The 16,757-nt window shown below is 35.0% G+C and overlaps 9 protein-coding genes across 9 annotated transcripts; 5 read left to right on the top strand and 4 right to left on the bottom strand.

Moving 5' to 3' along the window:
* Nucleotides 1–606: 606 nt before the first annotated feature.
* On the top strand, nt 607–2,730 carry VPS1 (dynamin-like GTPase VPS1; the record flags this gene model as incomplete). Its single annotated transcript, XM_071052097.1, has 1 exon — nt 607–2,730. One exon carries the CDS (start codon nt 607–609, stop codon nt 2,728–2,730), a length of 2,124 nt encoding a protein of 707 aa, XP_070906718.1.
* Nucleotides 2,731–3,356: 626 nt separating this feature from the next.
* Nucleotides 3,357–3,974, top strand: MET14 (adenylyl-sulfate kinase; the record flags this gene model as incomplete). The annotated part of the gene is made up of 1 exon (XM_071052098.1): nt 3,357–3,974. One exon carries the CDS (start codon nt 3,357–3,359, stop codon nt 3,972–3,974), a length of 618 nt encoding a protein of 205 aa, XP_070906719.1.
* Nucleotides 3,975–4,559: 585 nt separating this feature from the next.
* On the top strand, nt 4,560–5,216 carry IRC22 (Irc22p; the record flags this gene model as incomplete). The annotated part of the gene is made up of 1 exon (XM_071052099.1): nt 4,560–5,216. One exon carries the CDS (start codon nt 4,560–4,562, stop codon nt 5,214–5,216), a length of 657 nt encoding a protein of 218 aa, XP_070906720.1.
* Nucleotides 5,217–5,785: 569 nt separating this feature from the next.
* Nucleotides 5,786–7,087, top strand: WBP1 (dolichyl-diphosphooligosaccharide-protein glycotransferase; the record flags this gene model as incomplete). Its single annotated transcript, XM_071052100.1, has 1 exon — nt 5,786–7,087. One exon carries the CDS (start codon nt 5,786–5,788, stop codon nt 7,085–7,087), a length of 1,302 nt encoding a protein of 433 aa, XP_070906721.1.
* Nucleotides 7,088–7,573: 486 nt separating this feature from the next.
* On the bottom strand, nt 7,574–7,909 carry GIM4 (tubulin-binding prefolding complex subunit GIM4; the record flags this gene model as incomplete). Its single annotated transcript, XM_071052101.1, has 1 exon — nt 7,574–7,909. One exon carries the CDS (start codon nt 7,907–7,909, stop codon nt 7,574–7,576), a length of 336 nt encoding a protein of 111 aa, XP_070906722.1.
* A 433-nt stretch (nt 7,910–8,342) lies between these two features.
* VAB2 (Vab2p) lies at nt 8,343–9,389 on the top strand (the record flags this gene model as incomplete). The annotated part of the gene is made up of 1 exon (XM_071052102.1): nt 8,343–9,389. The coding sequence occupies one exon, from the start codon at nt 8,343–8,345 to the stop codon at nt 9,387–9,389; it is 1,047 nt and encodes a 348-aa protein (XP_070906723.1).
* A 133-nt stretch (nt 9,390–9,522) lies between these two features.
* RNJ42_01938 (ER-retained PMA1-suppressing protein 1) lies at nt 9,523–11,511 on the bottom strand (the record flags this gene model as incomplete). The annotated part of the gene is made up of 1 exon (XM_071052103.1): nt 9,523–11,511. One exon carries the CDS (start codon nt 11,509–11,511, stop codon nt 9,523–9,525), a length of 1,989 nt encoding a protein of 662 aa, XP_070906724.1.
* Nucleotides 11,512–12,839: 1,328 nt separating this feature from the next.
* Nucleotides 12,840–13,523, bottom strand: RNJ42_01939 (uncharacterized protein; the record flags this gene model as incomplete). The annotated part of the gene is made up of 1 exon (XM_071052104.1): nt 12,840–13,523. One exon carries the CDS (start codon nt 13,521–13,523, stop codon nt 12,840–12,842), a length of 684 nt encoding a protein of 227 aa, XP_070906725.1.
* A 203-nt stretch (nt 13,524–13,726) lies between these two features.
* On the bottom strand, nt 13,727–14,770 carry MIT1 (Mit1p; the record flags this gene model as incomplete). Its single annotated transcript, XM_071052105.1, has 1 exon — nt 13,727–14,770. The coding sequence occupies one exon, from the start codon at nt 14,768–14,770 to the stop codon at nt 13,727–13,729; it is 1,044 nt and encodes a 347-aa protein (XP_070906726.1).
* Nucleotides 14,771–16,757: the final 1,987 nt, after the last annotated feature.

A 16,757-nucleotide genomic window follows, 5' to 3' on the forward strand; every position in this document is an offset into this window, starting at 1 on the left:
TATAATGTTATAAATTAGAAGAAATAAGTACAGACGTAAAAAATAGTGAAAGCACACTCAAGTTTCCTTTAACATAGTATAACTATAAAAAAAAGAATTTAAAATAAAACCTTTAAAAAAGTATAAAACTTCTAACGCGGGTGTGTCCCAAAAAAAAAAAAAAATAAAATATCCGGAAGAGATTTTAAAGAATGTCACGTGCTCAGTTCGTTAATTGTGTTATCCAGTCATGTGATTTGGTCATGTGACTGTGTGATCATGTGACTGTAATCACCTGACTAATCCGTATATTGTAATAATGGGGCGGAATAGACACAGAGAGACAGAGAGAGAGAGTGGGTGGTGGATCCCGAAAGCTTACACGTCAAAGAAGGGAAATATAGGCTTAATAGTTCATTAAAGGAAGCAAAAGGAAGGTGTTTAGTGTATAATTTTTATATTAAGACTATTTCTTTTTTTCACTATTGTTTGTCTTTTGCAATTAGATATTGAGATCTATTTATTTTTATCTTTGTTAAGCTTGCTTTCATAAACAAACTAATAAGGGAGCTTTCTTAAAAGAAGCATACGAATTAAGAAAGAAATAAAAGAAGAAGAAGAGAAAAAATGGATGAACATTTGATTGCTACAATTAATAAGTTACAGGATGCATTGGCTCCATTAGGTGGTGGTTCTCAGTCTCCTATTGACTTGCCTCAGATCACTGTTGTGGGTTCACAATCGTCTGGTAAGTCCTCCGTTCTGGAAAACATTGTTGGTAGGGATTTCCTGCCAAGAGGTACTGGTATTGTCACTAGAAGGCCGCTAGTGCTACAATTGATCAATAGAAGGGCTAAGAAGTTTGATATGGATAAAGGTAGTGATGTCACTGATCAATTGTTGGACTTAAACATGGATGATGGGAAGAAGGAGGATAAGAAACCAGACCAGCCAAAGCCTCATGGTGGTAACGGTCAATCGGAAGATAACAAGGAGGAATGGGGTGAGTTCTTGCATTTGCCAGGTAAAAAATTCTACAATTTCGATGAGATCAGACAAGAGATTGTCAGGGAGACTGATAAGGTCACCGGTACCAATCTAGGTATCTCCCCTGTTCCTATAAACTTGAGAATCTACTCCCCACACGTCCTGACATTGACTTTGGTCGATTTACCAGGTTTGACGAAGGTCCCAGTTGGTGACCAACCTCCTGATATCGAAAAACAAATTAAGGATATGTTGTTGAAATATATCTCCAAGCCAAATGCCATCATCTTGTCCGTTAATGCAGCTAACACAGATTTAGCTAACAGTGATGGTCTAAAGCTAGCTAGAGAAGTTGATCCAGAAGGTACTAGAACCATTGGTGTGCTAACTAAGGTTGATTTGATGGACAAAGGTACTGATGTTATCGATATTCTAGCAGGTAGAGTTATTCCATTGAGATATGGTTACATTCCAGTTATCAACAGAGGTCAAAAGGATATTGAACACAAGAAGACTATTAGAGCTGCTTTGCAGGATGAAAAGAGATACTTTGAAGAGCATCCATCTTACAGTTCGAAGGCTCACTACTGTGGTACACCATATTTGGCTAAGAAATTGAACTCAATTCTTCTACACCACATTAGACAAACCCTTCCTGATATTAAGAATAAGATCGAAACCACACTAAAGAAGTATTTGAACGAGCTAGAAAGCCTGGGTCCAGAAACTATGGATTCTGCAAGTTCTATTGTTTTGAGTATGATTACAGACTTTGCCAATGAATACACCGGAATACTGGATGGTGAGGCTAAGGAATTAACAAGTCAAGAGTTGTCTGGTGGTGCCAGAGTTTCTTTTGTCTTCCACGAGATCTTCAAGAACGGTGTTGACTCTCTTGATCCATTTGATCAAATCAAGGATTCTGATATCAGAACCATCATGTACAATAGTTCCGGTTCTGCGCCATCTTTGTTTGTTGGTACTGAAGCCTTTGAAGTTTTGGTCAAGCAACAGATCAGAAGATTCGAGGAACCATCACTTCGTCTAGTCACCTTGGTTTTTGATGAATTGGTTCGTATGTTAAAGCAAATCATTTCTCAAACCAAGTATTCAAGATACCCAGCACTAAGAGAAGCCATCTCCACTCAGTTTATTGAGTACATGAAGGAAGCCATTGTGCCAACTAACGAGTTTGTCGTTGATATTATCAAGTCTGAGCAAACTTACATCAACACCGCACATCCAGACTTGTTGAAGGGTTCGCAAGCTATGGCCATGGTCGAAGAAAAACTACATCCTCGCCCACCTACTGTGGATCCCAAGACTGGTAAGCCTCTACCAACCCAGCCACAAGCTAAACCAATGCCAGCTGTGGAGGAGAAATCTGGGTTCTTTGGTGGCTTCTTCTCGACTAAGAATAAGAAGAAGCTAGCAGCCTTAGAGTCTCCTCCTCCAGTGTTGAAGGCTACCGGACAAATGACCGAGAGAGAGACCATGGAAACTGAGGTTATCAAGCTATTGATCAACAGTTACTTCAACATCGTCAAGAGAACCATAGCAGACTTGATCCCTAAGGCTCTAATGCTCAAATTGATCGTCAAGAGTAAGAACGACATGCAAAAAGTGCTGCTACAAAAGCTGTATGGTAACCAAGATATAGAAGAACTAACCAAGGAGAACGACGTAACAATCCAAAGAAGAAAAGAATGTAAGAGAATGATCGAAATCCTAAAGAACGCCAGTCAAATCGTCTCCACCGTCTAAGTATATTTGTTTATTCTTTAGTAATTAATATTGTTTTGTATTTTATCCTTCTTTAGTCAAATAGAAAAGTAAATTGAGGTATATTAGCGATATTTTACAGGTTGTAGCCCCGATTGCACAATATAATACCAGATCAACATCACAATATACTACATTTCCACATGATGTTAGTTCGAAATATAAAAATCACACGTGATTTATTGTGGGGATCGTTATGTTCCTTCTGGCTCACTGTTTTATGGCCATGGGCAATGAGTTATGAGCTATGGGCTATGGCTAATTTTTTTTTGAACTCATCAAGAAAAATCACATAGCCACAGTTCCTAAAATGAAGGAGACTGTATGAAGAGAAGAGAGGGCATTCTTAGTAGAGCTTCTATTATAAACTAACTGTGGGAACTTCGATGTTGATTATGCCAGGGCCAAACCACCGTATTAGAGACAAACAATTTATATATATAATGTGGGTATATTTATTTGATCATCTTGTTCTATATCCGTTTGTAAGCTTTTATGTCTTTTTTTTATTTGTTCTCTGAACATCAGGCAATTCTTCAACAAACAATAGCCAAAACACACACAATAACGTAATTTTCAACAAATTAAAAATAATTGGAAAAAGGAAGATGACTGTTACTAAGGCTACAAATATTACATGGCACCACAATCTGAGCTACGATGAGCGTAAGACTCTAAGGAAGCAGGACGGGTGTACTGTTTGGTTGACTGGGTTGAGTGCCTCTGGTAAGAGTACCATTGCGTGTGCTTTGGAGCAATTGTTGTTACAGAAGGGTTTGGCAGCCTACAGACTTGATGGTGACAACATCAGGTTTGGTTTGAACAAGGACCTTGGGTTTTCTGAGGAGGACCGTAACGAGAACATCCGTAGAATCAGTGAGGTATCCAAATTGTTTGCTGACTCATGCACCATCTCCATTACGTCCTTCATCTCACCATACCGTGTTGACAGAGACAAAGCTAGAGAACTGCACAAAGAGGCTGGCCTCAAGTTCATCGAGGTCTATGTTGATGTCCCCATCGAGGTTGCCGAACAGAGAGACCCTAAGGGCCTATACAAGAAGGCTCGTGAAGGTGTGATCAAGGAGTTCACTGGTATCTCTGCTCCATACGAGGAACCAACATCCCCAGAACTGCACTTGAGAACAGACGAGAAATCCATCGAAGAATGCGCTGCTATCATATACGACTACTTAACCAAGGAAAAGGTTATCCCTGACGTCTAAACAACATAACTATTTAACTACAATATTAATTTCAAATTATAATATATAAAACTGTAATACTCACTCGCTAATATAGAGTTCTTTTTTTTTCTGTTGTTCTGATATGGTTATTGTACAACACATTGCCACAAACACATTGGGTACAACACATCGTCAACAAAACAACACTTTGGTACAGCACATCGACAGCACATTGAGTACAACGAATATGTCGAGTTTGCTGCGTGTGTACAACCCACCAACAACGGCATCTAAATTGCAAGTTGCTTCCAGAAGCACCCCCATTGTACGCTTTTGAAGCATAGAACAGTTGTGGACGTAAATCCCTCAGACGAGCTCGTAGAGCCTGTGAAGGAACGATATAAAAAATTTAATGAAAGGAAATTTTGTTCGTGACGTAGCCAGTAAGGGATAAATTTCAATTGCAAAGAGACAAGGTTATTTTTGAATATATTTATCAATTTAACTTATATATGTAGACCTTTTTTTATTTCTTTAATTTGATTGTCTCTCTATTTAATCAATTGATAATCAATCAATCGAAGAAAGAAAGAAAAAGATCGTTATAAATACAGAAACGAAACGATGAAGTTTATGAGATTTGGGTTTGCCTTGATGGCGTTGGGTAAGCTAGCGTTTTCCCAAGGAGCTGAAGAAGAGGAGGAAGCCGCTCCACAGCCTCAGAGTGTTAATTTGAAGGTTGAATATGAGATTCTAGAGAGACCTGGTCCTATTAGTGTCGAGAAGTTCTTGGAGGCTACTGCCCCTGAGACTTTTACCTTGGACTATAAGATTGAGAACATTGACGAGGAGAGGATCTACAACATCGTTGGTGTCTCTGGTGCCATCATGAATGCATTTGACCGTAGTGAAGCCGGTGCATTGAGCCCACAAAACTTTGAAAGTGTGGACTTGTTGCCAGGTAAGTCCGCTCCATTGCGTCAAGAGGTACAATTGACCTTGAAGGCCGGTAGATACTATGTGCTACCATACGTGCACATCCAGGAAGACGGTGAGGTCAAGAGAGTTATGGTCACCCCATTCGCCATCGAAATGTTGGACCCAGCCATGTCTACGTTCGACCTCTCTTTCTTGTCCGTCCTTGCCATGATTGCAGCATTGGCCGGTGGTGCTTACTACTTCTACTCAAGCACTATTGCCCCACCTCCAAAGCTAAAGAAGAAGAACGCCGTCCCAGTCAAGGTCGACGAATCCTGGTTGCCAGACGTCCACAAGAAATAAAAAGAAAAATAACTTTGTATTATTAAGAAAAGACCTAGGCAACATTGCCTTCGTTTCACTATATAATTGTATATATAAAAAATAGTAATTGTGCAAAAAGGCAAGGCTAATTTAAACTAAATATACAACTGTATTTCAATTATATGTCATTTATGAATATATAATAAAAAATAGTGCACGTGTGATATAATAGTTAACGAGGTGTAATATGCGTATATAATGACAGATAAGGGTATGGGCTGGCTTCTTATTTTTTTTTTTTTGCTTTTGGGCCCGTCGATCACCACCGGTGTAAAAGTTTGGTCTTTTAATGAATAATTCAAGGTTCAATTAAGGAAAAGGCTTCTCTATCTCTAGGTTGAAGAGGGGATTGGATATATTCTTTGGATTGTCATACTTTACCTAGACATAGAATCACGTTGGGGTGTTGTTGTTTTTGTTATAAGGAATAAGAGACAAAAGTTAGAGACGATAGAAAGAAAAAAAAGAAGGGACTTATTTGAAGGCAACACACTTAAAGATATAATAGACATTGAAACACATAGAAATAAAATAAAGAAAAAGACGATATGATGAAACTTTATATCATTAACTTTATTCTAGCATTAGTTGCTTTTGTAAATGGTATTAGTGTAACTGGTAACAGGACGCTTGTGGTCTATGATGATCGTTATGCTAAACTGGATGACTATTCTAACTACTTCGACTCATTGAAGGAGCGTTTTGAGGTTGACTTTGTAGAGGTCAGTGACAAAGGTACCCAGGTTGAATTGACCGATGGTCTAGAGAGAAGTTACGATAACTTGCTTGTCTTCCCAGTCAAGACCAAGGCTTTGAACAAGCGTGTCTCTGCTCAGAAGCTATTGGATTTCATGGAACAAGGCGGTAATGTTATGACCGTTCACTCTCCAGAGACGGCTACTGAGTCTGTACGTGTATTCTGGACTCAATTGGGTGTTCATCCTGCTACCAAGGGTTACGAACTTGTTAACGACTTTACTAAGGGTGAACTAGACACTCCTCTAGAGTCTCTGAACAACGATGTCTTCCCAAAAAACTCTGCTGGAAAGAAACTTGTTATCGGAAAGGCTGCCACTGCTCTATTAGGTGCTAATGAATTCATTGTTCCTGTGCTACAAGCTGAAAGAGTCAGCCAATGTGTCAAGGCTGACCGTAAGAGATGGTCTGCTGGTCCAGAAGGTTACTTGGCTGTTGGTTTCCAAAACGCCATAAATGCGCGTGCTCTATGGATTGGTAGTGCCGATGCGTTTTTGAACTCCAACTACGAAAGCAATAAGGAATTCTTGAATGAAATCTCTAAGTGGGTCTTTAATGAGAAGGCTGTCATCAAGGTTGTGAACGTTGCTCACCAACACATTGATGGTACTACTTACGAAGAAAGACCATATAAGGTTACTGATAACATTTCTTATGAAATTGCTCTATCTGAGTGGAATGGTAAGCAATGGGTTCCATTTGAAAGAAACGACGTTCAGTTCGAACTAAGACAAATTGACCCTTACTACAGAATAACCATGAAAGCTGTAAGGGGTGGAGACAAAGCAGTCATTTACTCTACCGGTGATTTTAAGTTACCAGATCGTCATGGTATGTTCACATTCTTGACTGACTATAAGAGACCTGGTCTATCTTACATTCATGAATCTGATGTTAGAGCTATCCGCCACTTGGCCAATGACGAATACCCAAGAAGTTGGACTATCACAAACTCTTGGGTTTACCTAAGTGCTATTTACGGTGTCATTTGTGTTTGGATTGTCTTCGTTATTCTTTTCGTTGTTACCGGTAAAAAACAGGCAGCTGTAACTACCAAGAAACAGGCAGCCGCTACTGAAAAGAAGAATGAATAAGCTTCGAAACAAGAAGAAAAAGCTGATTTCAAAATGACCTGTATATAGTAAGCTAGCTCTTACTAAGAACTTGCAAAAAGGTATTAAAATAAAACGCAAAATATTTCGATAATAAGAAAGGGGCTTTAGTTGTATCAATTATTAATATTTTTATAAATTCAAAACTCTTTATTTCTTATTATTTATTCATCATGTCAAAGCTTAAGTAATTTGTATAACAGATACATTTGAATTTCATATACAAAGTAAAGGTGTAACAAATATATTTAATCAATTTATTATCTGCATCTATAGTACATAAGAAATTACTGCAATATATTTTTGTTTGATTTCCATAAGTAAAGATAGTAACCAATTCCAAAGAGTCTCCTGGATAAATCATTGCTGTTGGGTTCTAAGTAAGAAAAACAAAGTCATATCTAGACATTCTTTTCTTTGATTTTATCGATCTATTATACATATATTCGGCTGTAATCAAGTATTTACTTACTGCTTAACAACTTGAATCTTGTTGTCTTTCTTCCATTTCTCAAACTCCTGTGCCGTTTTTATTAGTTCAGCTTTCATTTTAGAGATGGCCTCGTCTAGGTTCTTTCTCTTTGTATCAAGAACAGGAACAGTACTCTTGACGTCAGTCTCCACAAGAGCACCACCAACCATTCTGTAACACTTCCTGCTATCTTCCACATCTCGCAAAGTTGTCAGCACAACGTCATGCTCATCTTTGTCATGCCCCAGTTCGATTATCTTAGCTTGTAGTTCCTCAAGCGTTTGCTTGTAGTCATTGTACTTAAGCTGGAATGCATTCGTTCTTTGATCCATTATATATTCAGTTTATTGCTCTGTTTTTTGGTTGATTTCTAATAATCTAATGGTTTCTACATTCAATTTTATACAAGCTACAATTGTTCATGATATTTACATATAATTCATTATTATAATTTTTTTTCATTTTCGCTTTAAAGGCAAAATCGCCAAAAATGGCTTGAATACTCAATTAATTAATTGCTGTCAATAAAATAGAAAATTCTTAATTAAATTACAATGAGACTTTATATATTGAACATCATTCAGGCAGCCTGTTTATTTAATTGGTATAGGTAGTTGTATCGGAAGCTGTACCCAATTGACTTCAATTTACTCAATTTTAGGGAAAAAGAAGCGTGTAAAATATTGAACACTTCACATAAACTGCAAAGCAACCATTTTAGGAAAAATAATTAGCATTTACAAAGAATATAACTATAATATTTAAATGAACATTTTGATCGGATCAAAGTCCAGGCAGAATTTAATCTCGGAGTGTGATGATTATAAGGAACTCCTTAACCTACCCAATATTGGCAATTCTCAGGAACTAACTTATAAATCCATATTTAGAGCAGTTTCAGGTGAAATAACTCAGGTTCGTGCTGATATTGTTAAAGTTAATGAACATATCTTAAGGGATATTGATGAGGAGCTGCGACAAACGGAGAAAATTGAAAAAAAGTTGAAAAATTCATTCAAATCTATTAATCAACATTATTTAAAATTAGTGAAGCATAGAGATCATTTTGGAACGGAGAATTCATCAGTGTTGCTAAGAAGATTCGAAGAACAGGTGAACAGACTGGAATCAAATACAAAGTCTGCAGAAAATAACTTAGATATGGTTTTAAAGAATATGGTAGCCTTTGATATAACATTACCGGAGGATGAAAGGCTATTCGGATCTAGCACTATGACGAAAAGACACTATCCTTTGCTTTATGATTTGATGCAAGAAAAATATGGTGGAATGTATAATAATGACCCGGAAAGTATACCGAAAGGTACGACCACACCAACTAATGACAAAAAGAAAAGCTCATCTATTAAGACAGATACTTCATTAATAGACACTATTAACCTAACTCATCATAATAATGATGATACAAATGATGAAATATTAGATGAAATATTAGATGAAAATCCGGTTAAAAAGCTGGATAGAACAAACTCAGATGGATCATTTGCTGTTAACGTTTCAGGAACTACAAGTAATAATGAGAGCCCTATAGATAATAAAACTATCCAACCTCAATTACAGGAGCATGATAAAAATACAATAGAAGATACTAAAAATAACGATGATATCCATTCCTCGGAAATCACTACCCAGAATAGCGCCTCTATCAGTTCCAAATCATCAGCTAGAAATCCTACTAGGATTCTGAGACGGCTTTCAAAACCAGCTCTGGCCTCAACTACTATACAAACTGTAAATGTGTTTGCTAAAGACTCCTATAAACCGGAAAGAAATGGAGAGCTGCATATATAATTTTTTTGCTATTCACCAACTGATCAGATGAAATATGACTTGACAATTCCCTAACATGTATCTCTGAGTACGTATTTTTTTATAAGTAATTCTTTTGAATTGATGTAGTTGTAAGTATATGTAATTAGAGATACTAATATTCTTTGTTTTCTTTTAATGGTGAGTATGAGCCGTTCTTACCCTTTTCCAAATTACGTTGACCAAAAAGGCTTGCTACATAAAACAAAAAGGTGATTATAATCACAATGGAAATGTATCCGATGAAACCATGTTGGTGAACTCTGTCCATGAATCTAAGGAAATCAGGATAAGGAGAACTCATTAATCTCCCTTCAAGAAGCATATCGTTTTCAAAAGTTTGCAACAATAAGGCATTGGATAGTGGAGAAGAGTTCTGGATGTTTAGCTTATCTCCATTTTTGAAGGCATCAAAAAACAATCCAGATTTCCGATCAATTATAATTAGGTCTCCAATATTATAGTTACTATTCGATTTAAAAAGTCCATTCTTTCTTAGGAAGCTTTTTGCTTCTTGTAATTCCAAGAATGTACCAATTATACCAATTTGACTGTTATCTCTTTTATGTGAAATGGAGTTCTCATCAGAGCCAAGACTTTCAAGCAGCTTATTTTTTCTGCCATATAATTCCAATGCTTGTAGTGTATAAGTTTGAAGGAAGTTGTTGAGCTTAGTCAGTAAAGATGTTGTTTGTTTTCTATTTGAAGCGGTGAACGTGTCAACAATCTGGATTAGGATATATCTATTGAAGCTGGTATCATAATTTAGCAGTTTGTTGAATTTCCATGAGGACGCTTCAGTAACTGAAACAATATTGGAGGTTGTAACCCATTTCTCTACCTTCTCAGAAAATTTTTTAACATCCATAGCTTTGTCGACTGGGTATATGCGAGGTCTGATGTCACCTCTTTGAATGAAATAAAGACTTGGGCCATTTTTCAATGATAAAATATTAATAGCTTTGTCGATATCTTCGTTATCAGTTAATTTCGCCGCTACCTTAGCCAACGTACTCTTCAGAGCAGGTAGAAATGTTTTAGCATTAGCTCTATAAAGGCTTGTTCCTTCTGTATTACTGGCGATATCAATCAATGCATCCAAATACTCTTCATCCTTTGCATCATCTACCTCGTTAACATATACTAGATATGAGTCTATATTTTCTGGAAATGGTTTCAGATATTCGTTAGGATCAATCTCATATAAGTTTGTTAGTTTTTCACTTGGGAATTCATCGACTAAACTGTTTTGTAATGAGCGTATGGTAAAATCTTCAATTTCTCTGTAATCTGTGAAGTATTTCTTGTCATAGACAACAAGTCTATTACCCTTTCCATGATTCATGTTAGAAGGAATTACAAGAGCAACCCTGGTTAGTCTATCAGCTCTGTGGTTTTTTATAGTTCCTAAATCATCGAATCCGAGGTTATTACACAAGGATACACTGTTCTTACAGTTAATGTGTGCGGTTTTAATATTTTGATTGACTAAATTTTTAGTCAAGATATTCCAAGTTCTTTGGAATGGGAAACATTCAAGACAGTTCTCGAACTCAATGTCATCATCCGTGCTTGACAATAGTTTTGAAGGCCAGAAAGAAACTAAGTACGGAGTCTCCAATGCTTCATTGTTCATAATTTCTTTGAAGGCCTCACCTGTGAGTCCTAAACTTTTGTCATTGGGGCCCTTTTCTTCATAGTTAGTTAAATCTAGAGAGGCAGATCTTACGAACTTAATAAATTCTTCCACGGTTTTCTTTCTGTCGTCAGGATAGTACTTGATAAACCCTGAAGGCCCGTACAACCTAAAACTTGGGAAATAGTCAATCTTCTCATCGTAGCACAAATCACCACTTTCAACACAGTTAACCCTTTCCAAAGTGAAGTTGAAGTTATTTAGGATATCGAGGTCTTGTCCTCTTTCCCATGTTTTCTTCCAAGTTGGAGCCAAATGGCTACAATAAGAGCAGAAAGGACTATAAAACTCAACTAAGTGTAATTTACCATCTTCCAGTAATTTATTGAATTGTTTAGCATTTAAGGGTTCTGGAAACTCTTTACTAAGAACCACTCCAAGTAATATTATAAATGGTAACCAAATCATTCTATAACTATATGATAGTCTTGGGGGGGAGGAGAGAGATCTAATATTAGTATAACTTCAAATATACCACTTCTATAATCAAGAATACAGTTCTCTGGATAGAAAATCCTAATATCTATATATAAGAAAGAAAATATATCTATCCATCACTGTACGGGTTTTTCTTCCTTCCCTTATATATTTATCATTTTGATAGTGTTGCACATGTTTTTTTGTTTTTACACTGTGCAAAAACAGAAACGTGTCTTATAATATTGCTCCAAATAAGAATTGAACGAATGATCATTTAACTGATTTTCATCGAAAATTTAAAATAAAAAAAAAGGGGAGATGATAAATAAAAAGAAAAGTTACCCGAATTTTATATATTATATAATATATATATGTATATATATATAAATTTTTTATGGGGTGGGGATTAACGGAGAAAATAAAAAGAAGATTGCAGGGAGAAGGAACAATAAAATAACCGTAGAAAGAAGTTGTAGAAAAAATGACGTAATACAAATCATATGCTACGCAAAAATGTTACTGAACTAACAGAACAATGAGAGACGGGAGAAATTTTCTTCTTTACCGAAGGAAAAAACCTGGAAATTTCCTGTGGCGATGACAATCATGAGGAAAAAAAAAAAGAAGAGGCAAATCTGAGATTTTTTTTTAAGGCGCTACTCAGAAATTGTTGTAGGAGATAATCCGAGGTATCAGTTTGTGCCTACATTCTGAATTTTTAATAATTATTTTTTTTTTTATTTTATGTTATTTTCTGGGATATTTAAATCATTACACTAATTAATTAGTTGTGTTAGGTAATACGGTGAAATTATATCAGTTTTTAATTAACTATAAATTATAGTAATTCCTATCGAAAATGATAATACTGAAAATATGAAATAAAAATAGGGATATATAATTGATAGAATAGCAAGTAAACAATTCCTATGAAATTACAAAACATTTAAGAATTGATCTTATTCCGTATTTCTTCAATAATAATTATTTTTTTTTATTTTTTATGTGGATTTATTTATTAATCTTTTTAATTTTATAATTATCCATGTAGTTAAGTACCTTTCTATCTTACATATAATGACAATTGGGTAAAAAATATTTAAAGATTAGAAAGGGTGAAGAAAGAAAAGCTTAATTTTTTATATCATTATAGTGTCTTTAGTAGTTGTTATTTTTTATTCTTGTCTTCACCGTAGGTTGTTTTTTTTATACCATAACTAAGGAAAAAAAAAATAAGATTAAAAAATGGAAAGATAAAAAAAAAATTCAAAAAAAAAAATTCTAAAAAAAAAAAAAAGAAGAAATAGAACTATTGATCATTGGTTATAACGGTTAGGATCTAACGCGTTACCAGATTGGGGATTGGGATTAGGATTTTGGTATTGATATGTTCGATCAATGGACATTAGTGGAAATTGGTTTAAACCACTGGTAGAAGGAGTCTTGACAGCATTCATTACAGCTGGAGTTGAAGCTGCGGTGCTTGGGACTGGTACTATTGATGAAGAATGATTACTACCTGTGGCTGAAATAAATGGCAGTACACTAGGAGTTTGGGATGTCGGTGTAACTGTTGCTCCACTATTTAATCCCTGAGATGTATTCTGAGACGGTACTTGCGGGGTATTTGCTGAACTTCCTATTTTATGATATCCTTTTTCTATTCCTGTATTATATGCTTTTGGATTTGTGGAATAATATTGCTGGTACATGCTTGGTGTCTGTGTAAAAGACTGCGAATATGAGTGTGATGCTTGTGGTGTTTGATGCTGTTGGGTGACATTATTACTGCTTCGTCTTGTCAGAGGTTTCCCACTGTTATTACTATTCATAATGCTAGTATTGGTTGGTCCAACCGGTTGATAGTTGTTATAGTTATTCATATTGGATGGTCCTTCCGAAGGTATGTAATTCCTCGGTGTTGTTGTATATACCTGGGAGCTATTGGCATTAGAACCACTCTGATAGAACGGATATGGGTTTGGTGTTTGATTCTGCATTCCGGGAATTGTATTACCTCCCACATTTTCGTGAAATTGGTGATTAGGTATACCTCCTGGATATCCTCCCGGATATCCTCCTGTATTGGTTCTCGTACTACCTGTATTGGACTGCTGTTGATAATAGTAAGATGTATTAATAGGTGGTATAGGATTTAAATTACCACTACTTGATATGCTGTTACCTGTATTGTGAGTGCTTGTTATCTTACCCCGCTGTTTGTTTGCTGAATATGGTCTATGACGGTATTATTATTATTGATAGGACCTGACGTTTTGACCATTATTGGTTGTGGAGATGAAGAAGCACTTTGATTATGCTGGACATTCGTAGGTGCGTATGCATAATAGTAGCTGTTGCCCATATTAGATGTTGCAGGCACATTATGATCTGTAGGTATGGCGGTATTCGGGCCAATATTACTATTTCTCACACTAAAATTGTTTTTTTCGTTACTATTGTTACAATTGATATTAGTATTATTACATTGCGAAGGATTCGTTATCACAGTCTGGTACGGGCTGTTACCCGCCCCGTATGTTTGTAGACTATTGGCAGCCATGTAATAATGTGAACCAAGATTGCTAATAGGTGCATTCATAGGTAAAGGATTTCCTATTGTTTGCATTTGCTGAATATTTAACATTGGGGCCGTTGTCAATGTCTCATTAACAGATTGGGGCGTCAATTTTTGACTAGATGAAGTGCCTGATGTCGAAGTCTTCACATTTCCGAGTGTGGTATTTTCCATCGCCTGTATCAAGTCTGGCGAAGGTACAACGTCATTAAAGAAGACTAAGTTTTTGGGACTCATGATCCTTTTCTCTTTAACGTCTTCGATTGTGTAATATGAAACAATATGGAAATTCTCCAATAGGTGAAAAGGTGCTCTCTTCAGTTTCACTGATATGGTCTTCTTTATCAGGCCCGAATATCTCATATTCGTGGCACTGATTTCCAGATCATTGGAGTGGCCGTGTCCACTACCCTTATCCAGTTCTCTATAAAGTAGAAACTTTCCTGTGATCCGCGATGGAGACCAAGATATACCATCTGTCCACCTCTTTATGCCCGAGATTTCCTCGACGAACACAAAAATGCTACCCGAAATTATTAGGTAAGGTCTTTCAATCTCGTATGGTCTCCTCGGAATATGTTGTAATTTTCCGTCAAGCGTTGCCTGTAATATCAGCAAAGCATCATTCTCATCCTCGATATACCCTTTAAACGTCGGTGATATATCCATTTCACTTTTTTTCTATAAAGTACCCGACTTCGAAAAATAATCCCCAGTATTTTGGATAGTATTGTTTGTTTAGATTTGTCTCTTGGTTTCCGTTTTCTAATGTTCAATTAAAAGAAAAAAATAATAATAATAAGCTAAAGATCAATTGTAAGATAATTTTTAGTATGATTATTATTATAATTTAGTTTTTTAATTGGTTTTTTATTTTTTTCAAGTTATTTTCAGATCTTTAAAATAAATTGAAAATTCGTTATTTGATTAATAGAACAATGATTAAAACAATTTAGGGTTAGTCTGATAATAATATTCTTCCCGTCTTTATTTCAAATAATAAAAAAATAATAATAATAATTGTGAAATAATTATATCCTTTTAACTTTCAGAACTTAATGTTACTTTGTTTTCACGATATTATATTTCGTGCTTTTTTTAGTTTCAAAAGTATACTTCTTTTGCTTGCCTTTAGATTTTTTTTTGGATTTTCGAATTTTTTTTATCTATTGTTTCAAAGGAAAGGAATGAAAGAAAAAAAATTAAAAGTAAGTTTTAAAAGATTAAAAAATAAAATTTCTTTTATTCCGATTTAAAATATTCCAGGCAATTTTTTTATTTTTTTTTTTAATATTTTTTTTTTCCTATCTTCCTTTTTTTTTTTAATTTAAACAAAAATTAAAAGGATTATGAAATAACAAAAACAAAAAAAACTTAGCTCTTTAATTAAAATTGCATAAAATTGGGAATAATTTCTTTTTTTTTTCTTTCTTTCAATTCTGTGTTATAATTTAATTGTGTTTAATTTCCAAATAGAAAGAAATATGGACAAACCAAATTAAACAATTTAAGAAAAAAAAAACTATTAAGAAATCAAAGTAGGAAAATAAAAGAGTCGCCGCACAAACGCACAAAAATAATAAAAATAACCGATGGGAATTTAGAATATGTCTTTTCTCGTAATGGTTTTAACAGTTTGTAGTTCAAAGAAATATTTTAAAAAAAAAAAACCAAAATAAAAGCTTCTTTTTCTTTCTTTTCTATCCGCAGTACTTTATAAAAATAAAGGTGTGTAGTGTTTGATATGATAGTTACGTTACGCCCTTTATTTTTATGTTTTTGTTTGTTGTTATTTTTTTTAGTTTTTCGTTTATTACAGAAAAGGGTGGATACTCTGTTTTAAGGAATACTGTTCTTGTTCTGTCCCGATGGGTCCTGTCTACTTTCTTTTTTTCTATTTTATTTTTTTTTTATGGGTTTGTATTTCTTTTGATTTGTGTGTTTGTTGTATAATTATCGTGTTTTCCTTGTCTTTTTTCCTTTTCCGGTTTCTTCACGCGTAGTTCTTCTGTATTGATCTCGATGATCTATAATAGAAGTAAATATATTAAAGAAAGAAAAACTAAAAGTTATTATTTGTCGGTACTTCCAAAAACTGAGAAATCCCTGTAGCACAAAAGAAAGCCCGTAGTAATCTTTATTAAAAAAATATATCGATTTTGAAAGTGATTCCTTTATTATATTTTTTTTTTTTCCTGATTTATTTTTCCTTCTCTTCGATTAACTTATCGGGGGGCTACGCAGTTATCTGTTAGTAGGAGCACGGAATAAAAATGTGCAGAATGCAGAGTAAGCCGGAGGAAGAGGGAAAAAAAGATATTAGAAGAAAAATGAAACTGAGTGATTGAAGTACTCAGTACAGTATACCACCGTGGGAAAGACGGTTTTTTATTCCTTCCCGTATCTTCCGCTTTGGAGTGTTAAAGAATTGCGTATATTAAAAGAAAGGAAAGTGTGAAGGTAAGAAATTGTTGTTCTTATTCTTCTTCTTCTTCTTTTCTTTATTTGGTTATAAATCCAACTTAGCTAAGGTTTGGTATCGATTCCAGATCGAAAACCTCTTCTGAGTGGAATCTAGTAGGAAAGAAAGTAGGGAAAACAAAAAAAAAACAAAAGCAAGAAAAATAATTAGCTAATGGAGTGTTTTGTTAAGGGT

This window comes from Nakaseomyces bracarensis, assembly GCF_045282275.1.
Source record: "Nakaseomyces bracarensis strain CBM3 chromosome Unknown Scaff8_0, whole genome shotgun sequence".
Classification (NCBI taxonomy): domain Eukaryota; kingdom Fungi; phylum Ascomycota; class Saccharomycetes; order Saccharomycetales; family Saccharomycetaceae; genus Nakaseomyces; species Nakaseomyces bracarensis.